We start from the raw sequence: 13,260 nt of genomic DNA, 5'->3' as shown, positions 1-13,260 counted from the left end.
AACGTTCAGTTTTCATATAATATTGGCAAATGGAGCTGTAATGGGCGATTATGGTAACACCTGCTGGTCACGACAAGTAGTTGTGAATTAGTATCACGATTGTCCTCGCAACTCGATATTCGATATCAACAGCATTAACGTTCATTGCCACCGTTTCTCTTAGCATTAACTCTGGCTATAAGATGAATTCAGAAGCATGGAGGCGGGTTAGGGGAATATGTAGGAGTGACTGCACGGTTATATAGGTACCCTCGAGTATGCCCCATAAGGGCACAAGATCCACTGTTTCCGTGGCAGGGGTTGGTCTCATGCTGTCGCGGAGTGGGGATGATTCTAGAGAAGACGCATGACGAGAAAGAGGGGACACGGCTCTCCGCATCGGCTCAAAACCAACCGGCGCGAACGGAGCTGGAGGGAGTTGGAAGCAAACCAGAGTTGCCAGACGAGTTTCTGCTGACGCGCGACGAGCTCACTTTCAGGGCTTTCCGTCGAAACTTTACGTCTGACTAAATCTTATATTTACAGTAGAAATCATTAACTGTTTGAAATATAGTAGTGAAGTGTAATTCGAAGGTAACATATTCGTTTATTTAAAAAAAAAAAAAAATGATTCGTATGGAAACGCTTGACTCATCAGAGTTGTTTGCAGAAAAGTCAGCTTGATACTCACATTAGGCTGATAATGTGAATAAGAAGTGAAAGTTTATGTAAAAGTGTAGTGTATTATATTAAGAAGCAAGACACTTGGAGACAGTGTATAAAAATTAATAAACTACAAGTGTGTCTACGGATTCCCCGATGACAATCGTGAAATAGCGAAGTAAAGCAAGAAGTTGCTGCACCTGCCGCAGTGGTTCTCGCGGCGCCACTCACGTGTTGCATGCGTGCCGTGGTTATCCATCATGGTCGCGGACTAGAAGCAGCTCCGATTGGTCGGTTTTGTGGTCACGTGGTATGGTAATTGGGCTCCGGTGGGCGGGAAGGAGCGAACGAGGTCGTGGAGGATCGCGAAAGTGGCGGAAGGAGAGGAGAGAATAAGCAGCTGTCCACCGGGAGTCCTGTGCTCGTTGTGGCCCCGCTCTTTCCATTTCTTTTCTCTTTTCTCCCTCTCTTTCTTTCTCTCTTTTCCTCCTTTCGAGAAAACGTCACCCCTTTTCGCAGGAGAGACGGTGAGGTGTGGACGATGGACCATAGCGCAGTGCCGTGCAGTGTAAGCTTGAGAATGAATATTATATGAACTCGAAATGGTGTGCCGTATCAAAGAATTGATGCAGATAGCAAGATAAAAGAAAAGAATCAAGAAGTGCGGTTGTTTAAAATTCATTTGGACTATCGTGAGTGCGTGTTTTTCACAAGAAAGTACTCAAGAACATGAATTCCTTTCTTCCATCCGCCGGTGGATACCATCACCATCAGCATCAACAACAAGCTGGAAATCATCATCTAGCCACTACTTCCTCGTTGGTCGATCCAAAGTTTCCTCCCAACGAGGAGTACAGTCAGAGTAATTATATACCTTCGACCGGAGCAGACTTCTTTTCAGGCGGTAGCGGTGGTCATCATTTAAGCCATCCGCAATCTCAACTACAGTACGGCTATCATCAACATCATCATCAAGCGGCGTCAACTCCTTACGGGGCTTCCTCTGCGGTACAATTAAACGGAGGATATGCAGGATACGGCGGATATTATGGGCCTCATCATCCTCATCACCAAGTGCATGCGGTTCATCACGCTAGTTTACATTCTCATCATCACGCGGTTGGTGCTTTAGCGATGCCGCCGGAAGCTCAACAACCACCGCTCACATGTCCGTCGTCAATACAAAGTCAACAGCAGCAACAGCAGCAGCAACAACCATCTGTACCGACGTCAACTATCCTTGGATCCACGCCTCTATCACCATCTATAATGCAGAATCATGTGCAGCAACAGCCGGATGCCCTTCAGCATCACCAGCATGAAAATAATGCCTGCAGTCCAGCCGGTTCGGGTCAGTTGCACCGAGACAATTCACCTGATCTTCAAACGCAACAATCGTTGTCTCAGCAATCTCAACATATACAGAGCGGCCAACAACAAACGCCGCCGCAGCAACAACAACACCATGTAGAAGACAGCTCGGATGCGGATGACATAGAAGATGGTCAGATGGAGGGTTCACCGGGAATGATGGAGGAAGAAGAAGAAGACGAAGAGAATAGAGATCGTACAATTTATCCGTGGATGAAAAAAATTCATGTTGCAGGCGTCGGTGAGTTTATATGAATTTACAGTTATGTTTGTTATTCCCACCAGTGGAATATACCTTGTAATTGTTGTTTGATACAGTAATATTGAAATTTATTTTGTTTTCGTCACTTATATCGTAATATTACATTTTTTTTATCTTTATCCTTCCATTTTATTTATTTTAAAGATCTTTTTATATCCATTTTCAATTTGGAAACCACTGTTTATATTTATCAGTTTATTTATTTAATAAGTATAAACGCACATAATTTAATTAGTAAAGTACAATTTTATATAATCTTAGTTTTGCGCTACGATTAATAAATGTTATCAATATTTTCATTTTGGGTTATATCGTGAAGGAAGCGTAATTAACCGTTTACAGAAATATATCCGACGGCTTGAAGAGATATCTTATGTACTCAATAATCTTAAATGTATAAAGTCTATTATCATAATATTATGGTAAAATAAATGTCATAGGACAAATTTATATTCCTCTCCAAATGTATACATTTTCCGATATTAATTTATTTAAAAAGATATAATAATTTATTTCAATAGCATTCTCTTTCTTACAAAGAATACGTTGTAGCGCCTCGTTCATGAAATGATACACCTACTAATAAAAAATACATTTAATACTTGAAAGTATATTTGTGATACAAGACGCTGCCGCGTTTTCTGTTTAATGTTTTTTTTTTTTCATTTTAATTCTCTCACAAAAATTATTGTTCTTTCTTAACGAAATGAAAAGCAAAAATTTGAACTAATTAACTAGTTGAACTAATGTTTACTATTTCCTATTTTATTATTCTTATTTGTCAATATTGTTACAAAATAAAACAGCAATAAGAATGTGAAGGAACGCTGGTACAGAAACGATTTGAAAACTTATTTTCTGAACACATAAAAGACCTGCCGATCTATTTATATATTTAGGTATACATTATATTATGTGTTTACAAGGTGACGAGCTTTAGAACGGTCCTGAAGAGTTATGGGCTGAAATTTATCCATCCTAGCACCTTGCAATCACCTGTGTGAGGTTGTAACGGCACCTCGTTTTATAGGTGAATTCAGTTACGCCTAATATATCTTCATCTTTCGCACAGTAGCGAACGTATACTACAATAATGGGACGTCCACAGCACACAATTCAGTGTTGCGGACAAAAAATAAATTTCGAAATTCGACATAGAGATTCTGCCATGTTTTAAGTAGACATTCATCATTGTGCAAGGTTGCTAACGCTCAAGACTTGAAACAGATGCCGGTGATGGTATAGCGCTCCTAGTTGTTGTAATTAAGGCAATTAGCGCGAATGTAGTTCTTCTTTCATAATTAATCAGACAACTACTTCCAGAATTAATATACGCGTGCTTCCTATCTTCATAAAAATAGAAAGATATTTTGAGCGTAACCACAACACACAGGTATATTAATTAATGTTTCACAAATTACTGAGCAATGCCTCTATAAGTATACCTGTAACGCATTCATTTCTTCAAAGTTTGTCGTTTTTTTTACATTATGCTAAACTAGAAACTATTTCAGCAGGTAGAAAGAAGTTCTCATTAAAGAATTTCCAAAGATAGTTTTTGCAACGTAATGTCCCTTCAGAATTAGATTGGCCTTGCCGCCACAAAAATTTCTATTCTGTGGAAAATGCTGTTCATTCCAGCTTGCAAGTATTTCTTTTGAATCCATTGCATATGATACAATAGAAAATAAAATTTTATACCACACAGGAGAGATTGAATACCATAATTTATGCTTCCAAGTAAAATTGTTTACAACAAAAACTTGTTATCTCTATTATTAACACTAAAAATTAATGTACAAAAAAATAGCGTTTTATTCAAATTAATTTTATAATAACAAAACAAAAGAGCGATATTATTTGAATGTGATTTTACTTTTAATATTCTTTAAGGATGTGTTAGACATACAATTCCTGCAAAGAAAATTAAATTTGGAAGTAAAGTTTTAATATTTACACTTCAAATAAACTATATACTATATGTGAAAATTATGTGAATAAGATTAAATTTTTGTTTAATAACACATTTTTGTAGTTTATTTATTTTATTTTTATTGTTAAAAATTAAAATTTTTTAAATGATTAAAAAATTTATATTTTTCTTTTATAAGTATTCAAAATCTTTAAATATTCAAAATAATTTATGCAAAGTTTTGTTGTGATTCACTGATAAATTACAAAGATATAGAACACATAAATATCTTGATTATTTACTGAACAACTAGTTCATCTCAATGTAATTCTACGTAAATAATCTTGAATATATGTACTTATATTAAAAAATTGAGATTTTTATCATTTATTTTGTAATATATTTCCATATATTTTTATTTGAGCACAGATTTAAAAAATACGACTATTTATTAAAATGACTTATGATCCAGATAGTAAACTGTCACCAAATTTGTCGTATTATTTTTAAATGTGATTTAGAATAATCTGTAATTTTTTATAATTTTGTTATCGTTTTGAAAATATGTCTAAAACATCCTTAGCATTTAATATTATTCTAAAAAAAATTTCACATGCGATAGTTTACAATGTATGATAAAAATAAATATCTCTAAAAAAATTTATTTTAGTAAAAACATCTCAAGGAATATTTTGGATTATCTCAAGGAATATTATTTATAATTTACCAATAATATGCATCTGTATACAATAATTATATAAAGGTTACAATAAATATTTTATAAAATTTATTAACTAATACGTATATAGCAATACAAACAGAGAATATATTTTAATTATTGCATAAAAAATAGAACAGAGAGATATATTTAGCAAGACTAAAAAATAGTCTTTAATACTTTTAATGAAAAAGTTTGATTTACGAAGATGTATGATATAAAATGGTTTTAACAGTTGTAATTGTGAAATTAAGATGTTCCGTTAAACATACGGTATTATAAGTTACACTTATCGTAATGTTAGGAATCGCGCAATTTAATATTTGAAATCTCTGGACTTTGGTATGCTCGTCCGTCGGGCTGTCAGAGACTGCAATCTCTCCCCTTTGGTTGTCGAAGTATGGTCGCCGGACGTCGGAGTTAAAAGGGGCCTCCACGAGACCGACGGTCAGCTCGGAATGGAATGTCTGCACGGATTCTAGACTGAACTTGTTCCCATGTTTCCTCTATCGAACTGAACAGACCACCACGGATTGCTACTAGCGTGACTCACAAATATTAACATCAACGTGCCACAGCAGGATGTTTTTATTTTCAATCTACTTATTCAGTCGTTTGTAGTGTTTCAATCATATCTGATTATTTTCTAAAATACTTGGAACATTTCGTGATTATTAATATTCATTTCTGTATATGCGCGTTAAATATTTTATAGAGATTTCCGTAGAAATTGCATGATGATGAATTCCATATTTCAAATAGGTCTTTAAAAAATTTAACGGACTTGACGAATAAGATTATCAAATTATTGAAGCTAGCTTTCAAGCTAGTTTGCAAAGAATAATCAAAGAATATTGTTTCTATATTTCTTTAGATGATGCTTAGCGGGATCAATGCATGTGTACGCTTGGCACTTTTTATCCTCGTGAATTTGCATACGCGTATTCTACCTTCACAACTCAACCGACATATCTCATGGATTGATCAGATTACAAAAGTCACTTCAACCGACTTTGATGCTATTCAAAACGGCCATGACGAATGGTCATATGCTATAAAAATGTTATTTGCGTATAATATCTCTCTAGACATCAACGTAAAGAATATTTTATAATTGAAGTAGTAATCTATAAAGTACAACGAATTGTTTTCCTTTTATTGTTAAAATAGCGTATGACTCGAGTCCATAAACGAATCATTTTTCATGTTATTTGCATCTTGTACTACATTTTAACAACTTGAGAAAAAAGATTTGTGTATGTGTGTGTGTATGTGTGTATGAGCATTCTGAATTAATCCATTCTTTATAAAAGTTATTGCTGGAATTTTACGAATTATATACATATATCTATATGCCTAATGAAAATTATAAAAACTTTAGTGCATGTAACAACAATACAATTAATAATGTTCAATAAAATTGTTTAAAGATTTATTTATATATCGTTGGATTATTAATAAAAATCTTAGAAGTGGGAATATTAAGAAAAAAAAGAATAGTTGATTTCAGACATGAAAAAAATTAATTTTGTACGAAAAAACTGAGCAATGAAATTTCTTATATGCAGAATATATACTATTTTTCAAAGCTTCGAAGCTACAAATATTATTAATACCATAATACTGTTTACAATAATGAATATAATTATATAAAGTATATAATATGAAATTTAGAGGATTCCGTGTTGAAAATTGTTCTCGAATGAGTTAGTTTAGCTTATAATACAGAACAAACCTTTGCTTTTATTATATAGTATGATAGCTTTGATACACTTGATAACTAAAAAATCTATTATTGAGCCTTACGTCCATGACATTTTTTATTCACCATATTATAAGCTACATTATGTATGAAAGCTATGATGTAAGTCACCCGTAACCGACGATTTTTGTTTGTGTGTATTATATATTTGTTAAATAAATGTATTTTATAATGATTAAATAATAAAACTTATTGTTATAAAGAAGAAAACCTAATATACCAATAACATACATCATAACTTCATATGTATCCTTGCATAATATATATCAGAATTTATTGTATAATTACGTATTAATTCTTTTTATAGCCAAAACATCAAACAGCTTGAACGGACATTCTAACGTGGGTTACCAATTACTCATGCGGAATTAAACTGATATGTATATAATAATAATAAGTTAATCAAAAACATTAAAATTGAATAATTAAAGTGTAAAGTAAACTTTATTAGAAATTAAATTAAAAATAATGTTGTATTATATTTATTTATAATTTTGAGAGTTCATGAAAAGTTATTTATCAATCACTTGTAATGCAAAGATTTAGAATTATTAATATATTAAAATCTGTTTTAACTTCTTAAATTATTTAAAGAATGAACAAATAGAAATTTATTGGAAGAAATTTATTATATAAATCCTTGGAGCATTTTATACAATGTATATAAAATATAAAGAGCATCGCGTAATACATGAATTATATTTCAAGAATAAATCTTTTATGAATTAGATATTCATTTTATAGCAAAAATATTAAGATGCTGATAGCTTTTTAGTATTACAAGCGATTAAAAATAAAGAACTTTGCATTAAAAAAAACTTTAAGTATATAAATAAACTGTACTCCTTAATTAATTTTATACAACTCTCTAAATCTCATGGAGAGACTCTAAAATCTCTTGAAGAGACTGAAAATTTAGTCTGTCTTGAAAAAAGAGTGAAAAGATTGGCAGATTTCACTCCTTCGCAGTGAATCTCATTCCAAAAGAGTAAACATTTTAAAAAGAGTGAAAACTGCACTTTTAAACAAGAATGGCCGTATTTTCACTATTTTTTTAAAACAAGCTAAATTTTTAATTTCTTTGAGTGAGATTTCACTCCATGAGATTTAGAGAGAATGTTTATTTTAGAAAAGTTTTAAATCGCTGTGATATTTAATATCTATTATAGTATGAAATATTAGACATTAAATATTTGGAAGGAAACGTTTGGGTCGGTATTTGTAGTTGATTCTTATATTTAAGACCACATTATGTTTTAAGAACTCAAAATTTTGGCCAAAAGGTCAATCGAATTTTTTAATAGGGTCTTTTATGTGTAGAATTTGAAAGATAACATGTCAGTAATCAAAGAATTCATATCAGTTTTTTATAATTGATTTCTTACACTCACTATAGGATACAAAATTCGTCGCTCTGGGAGATTCGCTTGTTTATTTTTTCTCGCCATATCATTTAGTGAAAATTTGGTAATTACAAAATACGTTAAGGAATTAATATTTATTTACAAAGCTTTTACACATTCTTGTTGCAGGTATTTACTATACTATTGTATAAAAAATTAGTAATCAAAAACTTATACAAGCAGAGAAATTAAATAATACACAACGTTGGTACAAAATGTCAAATCGCGTAATAATAAAATAATAATTAACCTACAAAAAAATTACTTGATTTCCCTCACATGACATTTTGTAAAATGTTTCTTTGTGATCAGTTTTATTCTTATATCAGTTTTATTATTATAAAATCTAGTTGTCACAGCTAGCTGCCGGTTAAATAGTTATTATTTATTCTTTTTAGGCATGCATTATTTTAAATACGAAAAATTATTCGAAATCTGGCTAGAAGAACACAATAAGGATTACATTGTAAATCAATATATTATTAGTACATATGTATAAATATATTAAATTGTTCGTTGAAATCTATTATTACAAAATTTAGTTGGTTAATTCATTTTTAATAACACATACGATGTGAAAGTGCTTTAATTTTCTAAATATTAAAAAATGTAAATATAAAAAATATTTTTCATTATTAGAATATATTATTTATAAATTTTAGTGAGAATATAAAAAAATGTTAAATTTTGGCCAAAATCTCGAGCTGTTAAATCATAGTAAACCATCCTGAGTACCTATAGCCTTTGTCATAGAGCTATATTAGTACACGTATTTTTAAAATGTTACTTAAAACAATCTTATAATAAGAACAAACTATAAATATATAAATATATAAATATATAAATCCTAGTTAAGTTTTTTCAAGAAAGAAGGACTATATAATACTTTATTCAAAGCATCTATATAGTATAGTTATTTTTAAATTTTGATTTTTTCGGATTAACTATTATTATTAAAGTAAATTTCATGTGTTAAAATATAACCTGCATAGTTACTTGTATAGAATATCTCTCATTAGGTTAAGAAGAAAGTAGTATCTCCAGAATTGAGCCGGATTTGCCGTTATTTATAATCTTATTAGTATTAACATATTTCAATCTCTGTTTCCTTGCAGCAAACGGCTCATACCAACCTGGAATGGAGCCAAAACGACAGAGAACAGCCTACACGAGGCATCAGATACTCGAATTGGAAAAGGAATTTCACTACAATAGGTACCTGACAAGACGACGACGGATCGAGATCGCTCATACCTTGGTCCTGTCGGAGCGACAGATCAAAATCTGGTTTCAGAATCGCCGTATGAAATGGAAGAAGGACCATAAGTTACCGAATACGAAGAATGTACGCAGAAAAAATGCGAATGGCCAAGCGTCATCAGCAGCAGCTAAACCGGCAAAGACTTCAGCGACGCGGGCAAAGTCCGGCACTGGTAACAACAATAGTCAAAGGAAAAACAACAATTCACCTTCCAGTGGTATGGAGAACAGTTTAGACTCAAACATCGGTCATGATATGAGCGAAGTTCATGGGGTCAGCTCTAATATTCCTCATCCCGTTGGTGTGGTTCATCCGAGCTTTCAAGGTCATCCTCATTCTCTGGCTCATCTCCAAGCACAGCTGAGTCATCATCACGTGGGTGGAATGATGGACGGTCCGACGGGAGGACCGTTGGGACACATAAGTTCCGGAAGTATCAGTCCTCTCGCTCCGGCTACTAGCCCTCCCGGATTGTCGCAAGTATCAGCTCCTGTACCGCCATCGACGATAAAATCCGACTATGGACTCACAGCTCTGTAACATCAATTTAGTGAGGTATATTCAACGATATAACTTTTTCAATACCATTTAACGACTGCTCTCCATGGATAATTCCACTATTTGACTGGATATTTATTGTAAATTAGATGAACGTAGTTTGAGTTTTTCTCATTGCAGTATGAATAAGGAGAGTAGTCTCAAAACGTGAGCTAAGACTTCATAGTCTTCAAAAAAAAGCAGTATTATTATTTTTTTTTTTTTTACGTACGTGAATATGTCAAGTGTCTGCAACTACAATCCATTAACTACACTATAAAACGCTAGATCTAAAATTATTTAGCTATTTCTTAAATCTATTGTACGTAAAAATGTTCTCTAATTTGTAAAGTTGTGAAAGCCAAGTCTGAAAAATTAATCCTAGATAAACATAAAGAATAGAAAGGAACATATAATTCTGTAGTCAACAAAAATAATGTCTCGAAAAATAAAACTAAAGAACCGTCAGGCTATCAGATAATTAATAATAAATCACTTATTATTAATAGCTCATGAATATAATAAAGAATCTGTTTATATCAAAACAATACAAAATTTTATTTTTGCTATAAAATATTTTCTACTATATACATGGCTAAATTTACATGCTTTTGATTTTAAGTATTGATTATTGAATTGAATTATTTTAATTAAACAATTTAATAATAATGCTATAACACACCATCCTCTATTATCATAATAACATTTGTTTAATCAAGTTATTATCAAATTTTTTATATTATTGCAAATTCCAATCAATGATGAAATTTGAGCATGATATTACGCGTTTCAGGTTTCAAATTGAATAATAACGTATTTACAGTAGATGATATATATATACCTTATTGCATAAAGTTTAGTGTATTAACATATTTGGAATATTGCGTTTAAATATTTATGCATCCTAAATTAATAGAAATTCTAAAACTTTTTCTATTATTTAAAATAATAAGGGATATATATATATATATATCCCTTATTTATTCCTTAAATTTATAAGTTTCACAAATTTGTATACGATTGTCAAACTGTTAAACAAACTGTTAAACAAACTCTTGACGCATGAATATCTATACCATCCAAATATGTCTAATTTTATGTGATAACATACATATATGGTTTCTACTGTTTAATATAATAAAAAAATTGTGCATATGTATTATGCGTAATATATGTAATATAAACATCTGACAGATTAGAACTTTACATTTGGCAAATAAAAGTACATATGTGTGCAAATAAAATCAAATGAAAGCAGAATTCCTTAAATTATAATGTAGTTTTTTTATTGCAATTGGTTAATTGTAATAAAAAAATTATAAACGCCTTTCTATTACTTTCTTTATGTTTTCAAATAACTGGATATTCCTTATATTCCTCTTATCAAAACTTATAATTCAAAATATAATTAGTCATCTCTCTATCATTTGCATAATATCAATATCTATAATAAAAAGGAATTTATACCTTGTGAAATGTGAATTGTATATACTCAATTTTATGTATATATTAGTGTAAAGAGAGTTTTATTATATATACAACAATTGAAATAGTGTTCATATTTCGTACATTGACGTATATTATTGCATATGTTGATACTAATATTTTACATTATAGAAAATTCGATTTTTAAAAATTTAATCATTATGATTGCAGAATATTTATTAGTAATAGAAAGCAACAAATTTTATAGTAATACACAAGTGTAATTGTTATGTATGTCATGTCATATTCATTCTGAGAAAAATTGTCATGTATCTTTAAATGCCGGAAACAAAATATTTTAAAAAAACCTCTTTAAATATTTAAAAAAAATAATGCAAGTTAATTAGAACTTACTTGAATTATACTTGAACACATCTTTCTGTAATGGAACATTGTAAATAATTCAAAATGAATAGTATATATATATATATATATATATTTTTACCGAAAGCAAACGAGGAATGACCAATAATAATTAGGACGCAATTGCACCTATCGGTGAATAAAACGAGAGTTGTACTATTAAGCGAGTAGTAATCAAACAATTAATGCACAGAACCGCTGTGACGATATACCAAAACAATATTATTAGGTATAAGAAACAGAGTTATAAACGTTAAGATGCATTAATTCTAAAAATCGAATTAGTGTAACTAGTGAAAGAATATAAGAAATAAGTGTATGAGTTTCGATTGTTCTATAAGTGTGACATTATACCCTCTTTGCTATTACTATTAATTGTATATAGCATGTACGATAAGGACATCATTGGGCACACTTCAATGCTTATGTTTATATTGATCATAAGGATCGATAAACTATACAACTGTCAAGTAAATAAATGAATAAATAAATGTTTCGTAATTTACAATAACGTTATGTTTCCAAATCATATTCCCACCCTTATTTAACCTTGTCTCTCAACTATTTTTATGCAATGGTTTTTTTTATGTATTCGTATGACAGTTTCCTGCTTTAATGTTTTTCATAATTTTTTTACACTATTTATTATTCTGTCAGGAAACACCGTTAATCAGTTAAAATTAGTGCTACTTGTTATCTTAAGTTTTGACATTATCTTTTCCTCAAGTGCATTCGCATTCAGTTGTATATATGTATAATATATACGTTTCCATTCTAACTTCGATAAGGCTAAGAACTGAGAGTAATATTACGCATAAAACCGGTTTAAAAAATAAATAAATTTGACAATATAATAAATATTTTTGTCATAAGGTTATATAAAATGACATTGTATTTAACATTAAAATAGTCTAGGGATATTAATAATCATATGTTCTAAATAATTTAGAACGTGTTAATAGATAAACAAAGGCTTTATTTTAAATTAATAATTCAATTAATATAAATATCTTATTTTTTCGCTAAATTAATTTTTATGTTATAGCATTGTTTATGAATGGTTAAAATATTTATTAACTTGTATTATTATAATATTTTCACTATATACATATAATTTATTATATTTTCTACAACTGTAACAGTGACGATTTCAAGAAAACTAGCAACATTATTTGTGACAATAGTCGGAAGTACTTAGATACACTTTGTGACTTTAATAAAAAAATAAGCAGTTCTGAATGCATACGCTATCATAACTTACAAGTATTATAGAAGATATTATGGTGTATACCATAAGTATATATTTACTATTTTCTTGAACCCCCTCTTGTCCCCATGTAATCGTGTGGGCGCCCATGCGTGCGACGTTGCCGTAGTAGCGCATGCGCATGCACGAGCATGTGCGTGATTGCCGCAGCCCGGGGCAAGGGATACCTCGCAGCAGCTCGAAAAGAAGGGTGGCACCCGGAAAGCGAATGGGGGGCCGCCTGTGCAGTCCTGCCTCCGCCCATGCCACGAACATCCCGGCCAACTGCCTAGATATG

General features: G+C 31.0%; 1 protein-coding gene across 1 annotated transcript; it reads left to right on the top strand.

Annotated features, from left to right (window-relative positions):
• Positions 1–12,227, top strand: Dfd (homeotic protein deformed). The gene is made up of 2 exons (XM_011058048.2): positions 1–2,254; positions 9,186–12,227. The coding sequence occupies exons 1-2, from the start codon at positions 1,372–1,374 to the stop codon at positions 9,869–9,871; spliced, it is 1,569 nt and encodes a 522-aa protein (XP_011056350.1). The 5' UTR covers positions 1–1,371; the 3' UTR covers positions 9,872–12,227.
• Positions 12,228–13,260: the final 1,033 nt, after the last annotated feature.

This window comes from Acromyrmex echinatior, chromosome 2 (genome assembly GCF_024713525.1).
Source record: "Acromyrmex echinatior isolate Ae372 chromosome 2, ASM2471352v2, whole genome shotgun sequence".
Classification (NCBI taxonomy): Eukaryota; Metazoa; Arthropoda; class Insecta; order Hymenoptera; family Formicidae; genus Acromyrmex; species Acromyrmex echinatior.
Note: the sequence above shows the minus strand (reverse complement) of the source record. Positions and strands in the feature narration are given on the sequence as shown.